This window comes from Zingiber officinale, chromosome 3A (genome assembly GCF_018446385.1).
Source record: "Zingiber officinale cultivar Zhangliang chromosome 3A, Zo_v1.1, whole genome shotgun sequence".
NCBI classification, from domain to species: Eukaryota; Viridiplantae; Streptophyta; class Magnoliopsida; order Zingiberales; family Zingiberaceae; genus Zingiber; species Zingiber officinale.
In genome coordinates this window covers 161,813,782-161,829,483 of record NC_055990.1, presented here as the reverse complement: position 1 = coordinate 161,829,483, position 15,702 = coordinate 161,813,782, and the positions used below count along the sequence as shown (strand labels likewise).

The 15,702-nt window shown below is 35.3% G+C and overlaps 1 protein-coding gene across 1 annotated transcript; it reads left to right on the top strand.

Moving 5' to 3' along the window:
• Positions 1-1,368: 1,368 nt before the first annotated feature.
• LOC122053164 (zinc finger CCCH domain-containing protein 19-like) lies at positions 1,369-15,676 on the top strand. Its single transcript, XM_042615084.1, has 10 exons — positions 1,369-3,179; positions 3,254-3,333; positions 6,785-6,972; positions 9,841-10,771; positions 10,858-10,985; positions 11,981-12,040; positions 12,120-12,170; positions 12,277-12,347; positions 12,693-12,844; positions 12,946-15,676. Exons 1-10 carry the CDS (start codon positions 1,489-1,491, stop codon positions 15,528-15,530), a joined length of 5,937 nt encoding a protein of 1,978 aa, XP_042471018.1. The 5' UTR covers positions 1,369-1,488; the 3' UTR covers positions 15,531-15,676.
• The last annotated feature ends 26 nt before the right edge of the window (positions 15,677-15,702 follow it).

The following is a 15,702-nucleotide window of genomic DNA, read 5'->3' as shown; positions in this document are numbered from 1 at the left end:
CACATCCTTAACTTCCCCATCTCATTGACTTTTAGACAGGATCGATAAAAATCTACCAAAATTATCAAATATGTGCCTTACAAAATAAGAACTATCAAAAATACCTTTAAAATTTTTTAGCTAATATAAACTTTTATTTTTATACCTTATTTTCAAATTTAGGGGTTGAAGCATAGTATTTACCTACACGTTATAATAACAATTATTTGTTAACCGTTAAATAGTGGATCATATTTAAATAGTATTAATTTTACATTTAGTGGGTCTATAAAATTCATTTTTTAAAATATTTACATACTAATTTTATTTAGGTTTTTATCCGATCAAAAAGTAAAATAAAATAAATGGCATTATTATAGTAACTAAAGGGTAGCTGTTATAATTTATAACAACATGGTTGATATTTACATTTTAAATTTAAATTGTCTATTTCGATGATGTGATGATTAAAATATGAAATATTATCATATGAGATTTTAAAATATATGTAATGGGAGATTTGTAGCATGTCATTTTTACTATAAACCTTTTATTATAAACATTTCCGCCACCACATAGATGGAGTTTATAGTTTTTTTTTAAAATAAATTTATATCAAAATCTTGAGATCATGTTTGGAGAGAGGATTTTAAAAGAAGTGAGATTTTTAAAAGAGAAACATTTTATGATACTGAATAGAGGTTTTTAAAAGAAGTGAGATTTTTAATTTTTGATGTGATAAAGTATAAACCTCTTCGAAAAATTTATGATTACAAATGTCCTTAAAGCATCTCTAATAGTTAGAGTTCTACGAAAACTTTTTTTTATGATCCCAATATACCACATCAATATTCTAAAAATCTATTGAAACATCTATAATAATCAGAGATAATTAATAACATGTAATTACATGACTATATATATATTACATCAATTTTAAAATAAAAAATAACTTTAAAGTTTTACTAATGTTCTTGAAATATAAAATTCAAACCTTCCACCCACAGTGATTAAAACTTTATTCTTGAGTTTTTTTATTTTATAAATCCCTCTAAAAATTTTGGATCGAAGATGTTCTTAGAGTTAAAATTCAGTGTATATATATATATATATATATATATGTATGTTTAACTATTTATACTAATGACTAATAACCTAGTAATTGATTTATACGAGATAGATATATCTAATAAAATAATTGTTTATACGGTTGAGGATTGGACTAATATAACAAATATCCATGTGTGCCAATATTCGAGGTTAGGGTAAGATTTACCGTCCGTCCCAGTTTTAAGTTTCATCTGATCCGTCCATTTAGTTGTCCTGGGCACCTCGATGGAAACGTACGCCACGAACTGGTAACAAATTGCGTGCGTTAAAGCCCTCGTTTTGGCCCCTTCTCTCCCCTTCCGTCCCACCAACTGGAAATCGTGAAGACGAGGAACCTCCTTCCTCAACCGCGAAAATTAGGGTTCTTTTTGAAACCCTAGATTTGGATCGACCCGATCCATGGATGAAGAAGTAGGAGAGGGAGCTTTGGCCTTGGTCGAGCCCCATCCCTCGGACGATGAGCACACGCACCCGGAGGCCGTCGAGGTCGGCCTGAGACAATGCGACCAGGCGGAGGGCGGAGTCGAAGCGGGCTATTCGCCCGTATCTAAGAGTTCCTCCCACGCGTTGCCCCTTTCCGGATTTGATGCGGGTGCGCCGGTTCTTATCGAGGCGCCGGAGGCCCTAGCCGATGCTAGTCCTGCTTGTGATGGTGGCGCCAAGGATGGGCGGGTGGAGATGATCGATGTGGATGGCATGTCACATCCTCAGAGTGAGCAGGCATCTGATTGTGTGACAGAGCTATCAGTGCCCCAGGGCTCCCTTGCTTCCCTATCTGACGAAGGAGCTGAGAAAGCTATCGTCTTTGAGGTTGATTCTCCCAACACCGCTGTGGATGATGCTGATATCCTTCAAGAGGAGGGAAAGACAGAGAACAATCATATTCTGCAATCTCATAAAGGGAAGAACTGCGAGCATGAAGAAATTTTTATGTCTCAGGGCCCACCTGATGCGTCCAACTGTGATCTTGATGGAAGTAATTCAAGCATCCCCGCCTCAGAGGCTGCCACGATCATCATTTCCAGCCATCACACCGCTCCTGTTGTTTCGTCAGATATGGATGTGTCAAACATGGAGGTGGATGCAGCTACGAGTTCTCAGCATTGCAAGGACAGTGTCCAGGGAGAAGTAATTCATTCTCAAGGATCATCTTCTGTTCTTTCCTTCGATTCTGATGTCCAGAAATTTGCAGCCTATGTAAGTGATAATGTCACTACTGCCACAGGGAATGCTGATGTTGTGGAAGAGGTAGTTTTAAAAACTGATATGGATAGGTTGCCAGTTTCTGAATTGCTACAAGGGAAGGAGGAGGACAGTATTAAAGAGGCGTCTTCTGTGCCTCAGAGCTCTTATGCCGTGCCTTCCTCTGGTTTTGATGGTGATGTTTTGAACTTTGATGGCACTGAGATTGTTAATGTTCCCACCACTACAGTTGGTGATGGTGCTGTTCACTTAGCAACGGTGAAGATGGATGTTGATACTGCACCAATTGTCGCAGGCGAGCAGGTTGCTTGTGAAGAAGCTGATGTTTTGATGTGTGTACCATCATCCTCCATTAGTGATAGTGTACTTCAGAAAGTAGCGTCATCTGTGCCTATCACTGCTGCTCAACCAGGTGATAATGGTGCTATGAAAGTGGATATGACATTCACAGATATGGATAAACTGGACAATGTGACACTTCCCATATGTGAACAGATGGAGGATGTTGTGGTGGCAGATATTTCATTGTCCAAAGATTCATCATCTGAGTTTCCCTTTGATTTTGATAGTGGACTTCAGAACATTACCACACTTGAGCCTGATATGACCACCATTTCACATGACAGTGCTGATGTTGTGGGTGATGAAGCAACACAGATGGATGCAGATGCTGATGCAGATGCAGATGCAGATGCAGATGCTGATGCAGATGCTGATGCTGATGCTGATGCTGACGATGCACCAGCTGTTGCCCGAAGAGGTGGACGAAGGAAGAGGGGTCGACCATCAAGGACTCAAGTTGTTAAAATTTCCTCAAAGCAGAAAGAAGATGAAGAGGTGTGCTTTATTTGCTTTGATGGAGGTGATCTTGTAGTTTGCGATCGTAGGTTAGTATAACTCATCTTTCATTTCTTCTTTCTTTCCCTTATTTTGTTGTTTTATATTCCTTTTCGGTTTCTAGGGGTTGCCCAAAGGTGTACCATCCTTCGTGTGTCAATCGAGATGAGGCTTTTTTCCGTGCAAAAGGTCGTTGGACTTGTGGTATGTTTCTTTGCCCCTTGTGCTCTCTCTTATGTTTCTTTTCTTTGTTTGTGTGCTAGGATATCTTTGTCGATTATGGAATTGAATATCTCATACTACTTTTAATAAATGAACCATCATTTTCATATATATCAGACTAGTTTTTTTGGACCTTAAAGAGCAGGCTTTTGGTGCGTATTTTGTGTTTCTTACTATTTGTATGATAAAGTATACCTTAACTAATTAAAGATAATATTTTAGTCCATGCCAAATAGTACATAGCACATTGGTTATAAAAAAATTGGAAAATTGGATAAATTTCGAATTTATTGATAATTTTTAGCTATCCAGTATCTGTTCTTTGAAGAATTTATAGGAAAATATTTGATGTTGTAGGCCAACCAAATATATCCAAATCCGACGCCATTCCTACCTGAAGATACATTGATTGACCACCCTCTTTTTAGGTCTGTCAAAAGAGTTATCCCCTGTTTTGATTGATTATACCTGGCCAATAGAGCGTGGAATATGTTGATTTGTTTTGGAGAAAGAAAAATGACATGGAAATATTGAGTAACTTATGTGCTGAACTTGTTATTTGATTTATCACCCCCATGGTGTAGCCGAGTTCGTACTTAGGTGGCAGAGTTGCATCATTGTTATTTGATTTATCTTTTTTATTTTTTTTTCTTATTCATGTTTGGTCAATTTGATGAATTACATGACACCTATGTCGTTGGCTAACTGATATATTGACCTTGTTAACTAATTTGCTTTGACATGGTCGGGCCTCAAGGGACATTCAATTTGACAGTTCTTTCTTGATGGTTTTTTTAATTGATAAATATGGAATAAACAATCATAAGAGAGAGTAGAGATTTATTAGTTATGTGGTTTATGAAAATATAGATCACTGCAGTAATCTGGCTAGCATGAGAATTCATTTGGGACTTGGAAATTACATGAAACAAAGACACGAGCATATAGGGAATCACATGGCATGACAAAACCATAGATATCTATAGAATTGTTGCAAATACTCTATATGCATCACACAAAGTCTATATTTTTCAGTTTTCACTTGTGGAAATTTATTCTTGACCCCACTGAAAACAATGAGCTTCATCTATTGGGGTTGATCATGCAAATCTTAATATTTTTCTCTGTATTGAGTTGTGTATAAGGCTATGCCACAAGTAATACCATGATCTTTTAGATCACTTATAAGTTTTAAGTATCACAAATAGTACCGATCACTTTTAATTATGTTAAATGAATCTTTCTTCTGCCTCCCTGTATCTCTTACACTTTTTACTCTAGTTTATTCAACTCATCTCACTTTAGAATCTATCGTCTTTGAGAATGCCCATACCACATTTATTTTTTCTCAATTTTTTCATAGATCAAAGCCACATTAAATGCATTTAGACCATTAAATTTATTATTATTATTTTCTAGTAGCCTTACTATCATCTTAACAACATTTTTTGCATGATTAAGTGTTGCATCTGTTTTTCAACTATCCAACACACTAATCCTCAATATATGGTTGATTAATGTCATAATCTTTCATTTTTTTGTCAAAGGGGCATGCTATAATTTGACTTAGCTCTAAAAGCTCTTCTCCAATTTGACATCCTAATCTTAAAACTATTTATGATTTCATGATTCAATCCTTCCCATCTCTCTATTTGTACACTAACAAAGATAAGTGTAGAAACTATGACAGTGACAACATGGTTTGAGCTACCCACTCAATCTGAAAATTTGAACAAAGGTTGGTAATATATGGACACAACATGAACATGACAGTCAATTTCAACTCTGTTCTAATACATCACACTTCTTATCACTCAATTGAAATGAGTACATATGACTAACTCATTATGTTGGAGTTGATTCCTAATGAACCAAAATTTCCAAGTATGTTGCTTGATGATTTGTTTGGCTCAACTGATTTAAGGGTTAGTGATAAAATGTGTTTGCTATGATTGTGTTACAGAATGGTACATCTATTAATTTGTGAATTGACAAGAATTGGGAATGGCCATTACAGTATTTCTATAATTGTCTGCTGAGGATAGTAAGCCTTGGAGAAATTTTGAATTTTGATTTTTTCAGACCTGTAAAATATTGTAGTGGCCAAGGTTTAAAATTTCGACCCGTGCTGAGGTTTCGGTCTCAGACCGGAACGATACGGTTTTGGTATCGTATCGTGCCGTGCCGTGCCGATACAGTTTCGGTGTTTTTTATTTATCTATAGTAATTATAAGATAAATATTTTATTGTGTATATAAAAATAAATTGTATATTGATTTATTATAACTTCTCAATTATTGAATAATTTAATAGTGTTAGAAAAAATAATTTAAAATAATTTTATTTAAATAGAATTGATATATCAATAGTTCAAATTAAAATGGAAGTATCTATAATAATAATAATAATGATAATAATAATAATAATATAAATTAATACAATATATTACTTTATATTAATAATAATTATATAAATTACCTATTTATTCATTTAATTAATTATTAATTAAATAATATATATTTTAAATAGTAAAAAATATCAAGTAATTTTTTTAAAAAAAATCAGAATATAAATATAATTTATTAGATTTTTTAAAAATTTTTTAGATTTTTTTTTAAAATTTAAATGAAATTTAAAATAATAAAAAATATATTAGAATATAAATAAGAATTATTATATATTTTTTAAAATTTTTAAATGAAATTTAAAACATTATTTTTTTTCAGAATATTAATTAATAAAATTTATTTAATTTATTTTAATTTTAAATATATATTTTTATATATTTTATTATGATAATTTAATTAGGGTTTATAAAAGCCTCTTCGAACTATCACCACATCCTCCTTAGGAATTGTTTAAATTAATTAAATAAAATAAATTATTATTAAAAAAGGAAAAAAAATCGCGTACCCGCGTCGCGAGATCGCCCGCGATCATCGTGGGTGATCTCACGGGAGGCGTCCGGCGACCCTGCTGAACACTTTCGGCGTCGCAGAAGGTGTCGCGGGACGCCGCCGGAGGCGTCCCGCGTCTCCTCCGACGCCGACGGAGGCGCCCCACGTCTCCTTCGGCGCCGCCGAGGCGGGACACCTCCCATGCCGGTTTCGGCCGCCTGGCGGAACGGTGAAAACCGTCCGTGCCGCTCGGCATTTCAAACCCTGGTAGTGGCTTCTATAGACCTATGAAGTTTCTCTCTGTAATGAAAAAACAACTACTTATGTAGAAATTTAATGAGAAGATCTTATGAGAAATCAGATTTATCTATAATATTGGCTTGTTCTTTTAATTGTCTTTCTTTTTTCTTAAGAACCTCTAATTATAAACAAGATTCCTTATCATGTTTGAATGTTTCTTTTCTTGCTTAAGAATGATTTTCAATTTCCTGTACTGTGTCATATTTCTAATTTATTTAATTGAATTGGAATTCTAGGTTGGCATATATGCAGTAGCTGTGAGAAAAGTGCTCGCTACATGTGCTTTACCTGCACATACTCTTTGTGTAAAGGGTGTATGAAGAACGCTGGGTTTATTTGCGTTAGAGAAAATAAAGGGTTCTGTGAAGCTTGCATGAGCACTGTGATGCTGATAGAGACAAAGGAAAACGGGCATGGACAAATGGTTTGTTGTGTTTTTCTTATTCTTCTCATTCCTCCCAATTATTTTCTGGAAACAGTTTGTACAGAACTCATCATTCAAGTGCCAACTTGTTCATGTAATTTAATATTTGAATATATATATATATATATTTGAACTTAACAAGTTTATTATGCTATCTATGTAACAACACATATTTTACTAAAAAAACTTTGGAAAGTTTCTGTTTGTTTTTTCTTTCATCTTTCTCTTCCTTTCTCTTTCGTTCTCTATCCCACCAAGTAAATATGCTTGTTAGTTATTTTAATTTTGGCCTACATTTATTGGACAAAGGTTGCATAGTTAAAATGGAGAAGTACTCATAATCTTGTGTAATGGCCTTTCTTAACAAGGTAAAAGGTGAATGTCTGCTACTCGCTATCGGGTGATTGTATAATTCATATATTTCAAATGTACATGGATTTGTATCCCTTTTTATTAAAAAAATAGTATTTAACATTATTTTCACTTATATAAGTATATTCAAGCGTAGTTAGACAATAAATCCACAAGAACCATAATTTATGCTCAAATGATGATTAATAAAATGCAAATAGTATCCTAAATGTTAATGTTATATCAAAGATGTTTTAAATCATCAAATGACTATTCTTTGATACTAATGACAATGTTTCTCAGTTAAGAAATCTGCACACTTAGAATAAATTAAACTTAAATTAGATTGATCATCTTCTTGTCTACCTTATTCCAAGATATTATGTTGTGATGTAATTATGAACTTATCTTGATATAGGATGTAAATCAATTGAAAATTAAATCAATATGGGGCAACACACACATATATGCAAGCATATGCGTCTGGTGAGGTTACACATGCAAATGCATTGAATAAAAGAAAATTTTACTGCCATGATACTGTGTTTCTAATCAACCTAAGCAATCTATATGGAAGAAAATTCCACATCTACTACACATATAAACCAAAGAAATTCACATCTAGTAGAACAATACATATACGGCTAAAAATGCTTATTGCTTATGACTATTAAGTATTTGGGGTTTACAAATTCTAAATTGTTTATTGAAAAGATTTACAAGTATTTTATTTAATAAAATGTCATTCATCAAATTCCTCTTCATCACATTTTTAGCTCTTTTTCTACATTATGTAATAAGGTTGATTAGATCAACTACCATCTTCTATTTGATTGGATTTGAGTTGATCAATTTGTTTCAGATTATGTATTGACTTGATGCATACATAACTCAGACTCATCCATCTATACCACATATTGAGCATTGCCTCATTTTGGATCATTATTGGATAATCAATGCAATCCTCAAGTATACTAGTTATGCAATAACATAGAAGGCTTTTTGAAAAAGAGTGGAAATGAACCAATTAGACTTGAACTTGTGAGGAATGAAAGAAGATTGTACCTAATAGAGTTAAAAGAGAAGTCTACTAGATTGAAGAATTGCCAACTGTATATCCTTATATTATATATAGCCCAATGGAAGGATAAGATCTAAATAGCTACTCATATGTTTTTTTTTGCTTCCACCATCCATTATAGCTATTAAAATGTTGGTCTGGTGAAATGGCATAGTGTGTTTGATTTGGTAAAAATAGTTCCAAGGGACAATTACTCATTGTTTTCCTAAATGTGGTTCCTCGTTTCTTACTCATTGTTTTCCTAAATGTGGTTCCTCTTTTCTTACTCAAATAAGACGGACAATATCCAATTATGTTTTGTTAGCTAAATCGCATCATCAGTTTTTCTTAGCCAAAATTTAGTAATGAGTAATAAGTGGGATTAAGAAGGAACTTGTCAGCTTTTCTTGCCATATGTTTTTTACATACAACATTGTGGTAATTGATGTGACTGTATTTATTAAATAAGAAGCTTGAATTGTGGAGGACAAACTTTAGAAACTAAATGGTTTAAGATGAGTAGTGTTTGGGTAACAAGATAGAATTGATGGAATAACCAAGGTAGATGAACATACACATCTTTCAATATTTTGAATCTATGATCTAACAAGGAGGAGATATTGAGGAACATGATCATCACATTCCTCATAGGCTCAAAGGAAACTTTTTTAAAGTAATGATACATCATACTTATGGATGGAAGTATTGGGACGTTAGGAAGTTGCATCTACAAAAAGTTAGTAGTTGAATTGAGAATGGTAAGATGTATGCATGAATTTACTAAAAAGGATAGATTAAAGCAAACTAGTATTTGAGAGCAATTAATTGTAGTTGCAATAGATGATAAAATGAGAGAATATATTAGAAGGTACGGACATGAAAAATAATCAATAAAAGATTCTATTGTGTGAAAAGTTGAACCTATTAGTGTGAAAGGTGCAAGGGTGGGGTGAGAGATAAAAAATAATATTGGTCGATATAATAAAAATTATTTGATTGCTTTATATAGTCATGGATTGAGCTCAATAGAGGGATAAGATTGTAACTGATCCCAAATAGTTTGGGACAAACTAGGTTTGATGATGAGAGGCTTTCATGTGTATTCTTTTTCTTCTTTTTTCTTTGGTTTGTTTTTCAGGATTCTTATTTCTTTTCTTTTAAACTTGATATCAGGGAACCATAATAGTATTGTAAACATTGACTTGGATGCTGTATGTTGTTTGAGGCATGACACTCATGCACCTCTGTTAGGTACTTAGGTACACCAATATATTCCATTCCTTTTTGCTATGGTGTTTCGGAAGATGATATCACTTGCCATTTTTTTGGTAGTATAGACTTTCAAATTGTTATATTGTGTGCTTATAAATCACTTTGTTTGTATTTACTATAGTTTCATCTATCCACTTCATATCCTTTTTTGATAATATTGTGCTATACTTATTGGGTCTATGCAGGTCACAATTGATTTTGATGATAAAAGTAGTTTTGAATATTTGTTCAAGGACTACTATTTGACTCTGAAAGCAAAGTTGTCATTGACACTCGATGAGTTAATGAGTGCTAGAAATCCAATCAAGAGATCTGATGTTGCCATACTAAATGATGATTCTGGTAAATTGCTTAATCCTAAAGAACAGCAGGTGGCATCTTCAGACAGCTCTTCAGACCATAAAGAAAGAACTTCTAGGAGGAAAATAAGGAAAAGAACTAACAAATTTATCAAGGAGGAAGGGTCAGTAAAATTAGATAATGCAGGATCAGTAAAGGTAGATAATGTTGGTACATCTGCCTCCAGGAATTCTGAATGGGCTACAGATGAACTTTTGGAGTTTGTAGCACATATGAGAAATGGTGATACATCTGCTTTATCCCAGTTTGATGTTCAGGCTCTTTTGCTTGACTACATAAAAAAACATAATCTTCGTGATCGCCGTCGAAAAAGTCAGATTGTTTGTGATTCAAGACTTGGAAATCTTTTTGGGAAGGAGCGTGTGGGGCACTTTGAAATGCTAAAACTTCTCGAGTCACACTTCATCATAAAAGAGGTATCAATGCTAGATAGCGAAGACAAGCAAGGAGGCGTAGTAGATCCCGATCCTGACCCGACGGATGCTAAAGCAAATAGTGATCCATCCACAAAGTTAACTCTTGATAAGAGACGCAAGGCTCGGAAAAAGGTGGAGGACAAGGAACTTCTAAACAACCTTGATGATTATGCAGCAATAGATGTTCACAACATTAGCTTAATGTATCTGCGTCGCAATTTAATGGAGAACTTGATTGATGATGATGAATTTGAGGAGAAAATAATTGGAACCTTTGTAAGAATAAGAATTTCTGGGTTGGGACAACGGCAAGATATGTACCGGTTGGTACAAGTTGTCGGTAGGCTTTACTTTCTGCCTAGTATAGATAGATATATACTCTTGCATCAGTAGCATTAATTTGTGCTTCTTATATTTTCTGTTCAGGTTCGGGCAAAGCTACAGAACCGTACAAAAGTGGAAAGAGGACAACTGATGTAACTCTTGAGATACTAAATTTAAACAGGAAGGAGATTATTACGATTGATATCATCTCGAATCAGGAGTTCACCGAAGTAATCTTTTCTATTTACCTTATTTTTCCTTGCTTATGCTCTGTTGATATTTTTTTTTTTGCATCCAGGGGCTTTTAGTTTCTCATTATTTAGTAATTAGTACTATGTAAAACATGTGTGACTATTGACAATGTGTCTATGGTTTCTCCTATTATGGACCTTTTATATGGAAAAAAGTGCTAAATTCATTCTTGACTTGTTGCCAACATGTGAGTTGGCGTTCACCTAATTACTTTCTGATTATTTAGTGCTTATTTTTAGAAAAGTTGGATTGATGTGATTTAAAGGTGTAATAGTAATTGGAGATCAAAAATCTAGTAGTGTGTCTGTATACTATTAGTGATATATTATTGCATAAAATTCGATGGAGTGATATATTTTTAGTAATTTCATTGATGCTCTTGTAGTTCTGTTTTAAAGCTCCCTAAGAATCAAAGAAAGCCCAAATTAAACTATATCATAATTCCCAAATGGTTTTTTAAATTGATGGCTTAAAATAGTATAGTTATTAATAATAACTTAATCTTATACTGACCTTAGATTCTGATATTATTTGTTAGTTATTATATATTAAGTTTTGTCATGCCCCCATTCTTGTTATCATAATCCAAGATTCCTTTTTGTTGAATTTTGCATCCTCACTTTTATAAAATGATGTATTGAGCACCTAAATCCTACCCGTGTCGCACTTATTTAAATTCATGGTGTTCTGACTAGAAGATGAGCCATGCATGGATCCTCTTTACCAAACTTTGCTACAGTTCCTCTTCTTTCAGATGTTGGTGGTCTCCATTGGAAAAGTGTTCTTTATCTTGGCCTTGGTTATAAAAATGACTGTTATTCTCCCTAAACAAGATCATTCCTCTTCACTTGACAAGAAGGAAGAGCGAGTGATACTTTTGCTTCTTTTGATTTGTTATATAAAAGACAAATGTGTTACTATTTGGCTGAACAATATTTTGCCTGCCATGCCTGACAAGATCATGTTCTTGTAGGAGGAATGCAAACGTTTAAGACAGAGCATTAAATGTGGGTTTATTGGGCGACTAACAGTGGTATATCTTGGTTGGTCTTTGTTGGGTTATAGATATCAAACAGAATAAATGTCACGGTTTTTGTTTTCATCATTTATAGGGAGAAGTTCTGGAGAATGCAAGGTCTCTCCAACATGTAAGAGTAAATGATGTAAGCATCTTCCTCTGAAATGTTTTTTGTGATGTTCTAATTTTTTTTCTTATCTTTTTTTTTTTGCTTTTCTGCTATGTTATATATATTTTTAATGTTCTTTCAGTGGTTGGAAAGTGAGAAATCAAGGCTTGGTCATCTTCGTGATCGTGCTAGTGAAAAAGGTCGTCGAAAAGAATATCCTTTTGCTATGCTCTATTCTTATTGGGAACTATATCTGCTAAATCCCGTTGCTTTTCATAATAATAATAGTTCTCATAGTTCTTTGAATTGTTAAATATGTTCATGTATCTGCACTGGTCAGGCTGATCCAGTTATGGGAAAGAAAATTGCTAAATGGTTTGGGCAGAACACAATGTATGCCCAGAATCATTAACATGTCTCATTGGACACTTTAGCTTATATCAGATGTTACTCTGCAAATTTTCTAATTTGATTTCATGTTTGATGTTGTCTATCATCTGATCACAGTAACTCTATTTTAGCAATGTGTATGTTGCTACCACCTTAACTTTCCTCCACGCTTAGAGAATGTGTGGAAAAGTTGCAACTGTTGAATACACCTGAAGAGCGTGACCGTAGGCTAAATGAGGTCCCTGATATACACACCGACCCACGTATGGATCCAGACTTTGAGTCTGCAGAGGAAGAAGAGCCAGATGTGGGGAAACATGGTATAATACATCTCGGTAGCTCATATCTTTAATTTCAAGCCTCATTCAGTTTTTTGTCCATTGACTATTATTAACTTATAAATTGATTGTTGAACATACAGATTTCTATGACAAGTCAAGAGGATCTTCCTTCACTAGGAATGGGAGGGATGTAAAGTCTCCTGGAAAAGGAGGTTCAACTGAAAACTGGAATAGTTTCCGGAAAAACTCGAACTCTTGGGAGTCAAACAGAAGTACACAAATCCAAGTTGGGTCTTTGTCAGATTCCTTTTCTGGGAGATGCGCTGATGCAACTGATTTTTCTTCGAACAAGTCTAGTGACATAGTCCGACCAGTTAATTCTGAGGCTCCAAGAAACCATGCACTTGGAAGTGGGTCGGATGGCAGTCTGTACAATGAGAAACATCTTTCAACAATACAGTTAACTGAGGGTTCACTTGGTTCTCAAAAAGCATCTTTCCCAGTTGGAGTTGTGACAAAATCAAACCCAAGTGAATCAGAAAAGATTTGGCACTATAAAGATCCCTCTGAAAAAATCCAAGGACCATTTTCAATGATTCAATTACGTAAGTGGAGTACGACTGGTTACTTTCCTCCTAATTTGAAGATTTGGAGAACTTCTGATAAGCCAGAGGATTCTATATTGTTGAGTGATGCACTGGCTGGGAAATTTGAGAAAGACTTACCGGAGTGGGAACCTCCCTCTAAGAACATAGACCAGTCAGTTGATGTTTCCTCTACTCCATTTAATGCGGAAGGAAATTCAGAAAGCATTAAGAGAGGAAGTAATGTTTCTAATTTGCCTGATAGCACACAAAATTTGACACTTTCTTCCTGGTCATCTACGAAAATGGATGTCTCTGCTGGGGCATCATCAAATGATGCCAATATTAAGATTGAACTTGGGCAAAGACAAACCAAGGCAATTGAGTCACAGTCTAGTAGTCAGTATTATGTAAATTCTCATCTCAATAGGAGCTCTACAAGCAATCAATTATCTAGTACACAAATCTCACTAAATGAGTCGTATCAGTTGAGAGAGGATTCTTCCAATGTGCTTACTCTGACTTCACAACCAAGTAGCGAAGGCTGGTCGAATGTCAAAGGCTTTGCAAACAAACATATGCCAACTGATGCTTCTGACCATGACAAGGCTTCAGGCTGGGTTACCACTACAAGGGGGTCAGAAGAAACAGTGTCTTTAAGAAATACCACAAATTCATCAACAGAGTTGGGCACGGGCTCTGCACAGTTTGTGCATGATCAAACTGTTAAAGATGGTGGAAAATCTCTTCCTGTTGCATCTGCACCAGCACCTGAAATGAAGTTGCACCAGATCCAGCAAGGAGCAGCAGCAAATGAGACAAATTTTTCTGAATATAATCAAGTAACCTCCTCTCAGTTGTCTGACAAGAATCGTATTCTTCTCTCACACAATCAAAATGACTCTGGTAAACATTTGCTGGCAATGCAAATGCAAGGTAGATCATCTGATGGTAGTGGACCGACTACTGATTCAGTTGCTCGTGCCCAAATTGTGGCTTCCCAAAAGTCTGAAGCACCTGATCTTAGTACACACTCAATTGATACAGCTAGAAAATTATTTGTTCAAGCAGATGCTTCAGAATCTAGCTTAAGTCAGAGATCACAAGCATCAGTAGCTCCAAATCCTGAGCGTATGAATTCCGCAAACTTTGAAGTTCCAATATATATGAACAACACTAATAATCAAATGCCATCGTCAAACATGACACCTTATGGTTGGAGCCCTGTTCCAAAGTCTACTGCAGCTACCGTTGATAATACTCAATTACTCTCTTCTAACAGTTCTAATCCACCATCTTCTCAGTTTGGATCTAACAATATTGTACCATCACAACCAACGCAATTGGGTTTTGTTAATGGATCAAATATCCAGAACACAGCTTTTCCAGTGGCTTCACAAAACCCAACCACAAATCCAGTTTCCACACAAGCAACTGGAAGTTGGACACCAGTGCCTCAGGGAAACATGAATGCTGGCTGGGGAATGGTAGCCCAAAACAATATGAGCATGCCCTGGAGGCAGACCACACAAACAGTTGCAGATTTTAACATGGGTTTGGGAGTTCAAAATCAGGTAAATCCAATGGTGAACCCTGGTTGGGTAGCTCCTCCACAAGGAAACACAAATATGAGCTCAGGGTGGGCGGCCCCAGCACTGGGTAATGCAAATCAAACTCCTGGATGGGCAGGTCAATTGCAGGGAAATTTAGCCGTGCATCCTGTTTGGGCTATGTTTATGCCAGGGCAGCCAAACCCTAGTCCTGGCTGGGTAGCTCCTGTACAGCCAAACACAAACCACATTTTGGAAACATCTGCACAAACAATGAACATGAATCCTGCTTGGGGACCAGGGCAAGGGAATATTAACCCGGGGCAAGGAAATATTAACCCATCTACGAATCAACTAGTTGGTAATCCTCATAGCTTTGGTAGTCAACCACCACAGACTGGAGACCTGCAATCAGGCCAAGGCGATAACTCAAGGGCCAACGACTCAAGACAACCAAATCCAAGGTCATCATGGAACAGGACGCAATCTGGAGGATCATTAGCTCCCCCGAGAGGAAACGCAGGCATATGCAGGTACTATGAGAACGGGCACTGCAGGAAGGGTGCATCATGTAACTATTTCCATTCATGATTCGAGAAAGGATCTAAAGCATCTTTATCTTATCTTGTTTTGTTTAGATCTATTTCTGTATGCATTTAAGTTGTATTTTGTGATGCATGTAGAACTTAAACGAAGCTGAAAGATCCATTACTACCCACCCTTTAATTGATGTTCAATATTTTGGCATGTTCCATGAATCAAA

Coding starts and splice junctions, on each gene's coding strand:
- LOC122053164 (XM_042615084.1), top strand. CDS start 1,489: ATGGATGAAGAAGTAGGAGAGGGAGCTTTGGCCTTGGTCGAGCCCCAT. Junction 12,041..12,119: donor TTATTGGGCGACTAACAGTG/GTATATCTTGGT, acceptor CATCATTTATAG/GGAGAAGTTCTGGAGAATGC. Junction 12,845..12,945: donor GCCAGATGTGGGGAAACATG/GTATAATACATC, acceptor TTGAACATACAG/ATTTCTATGACAAGTCAAGA.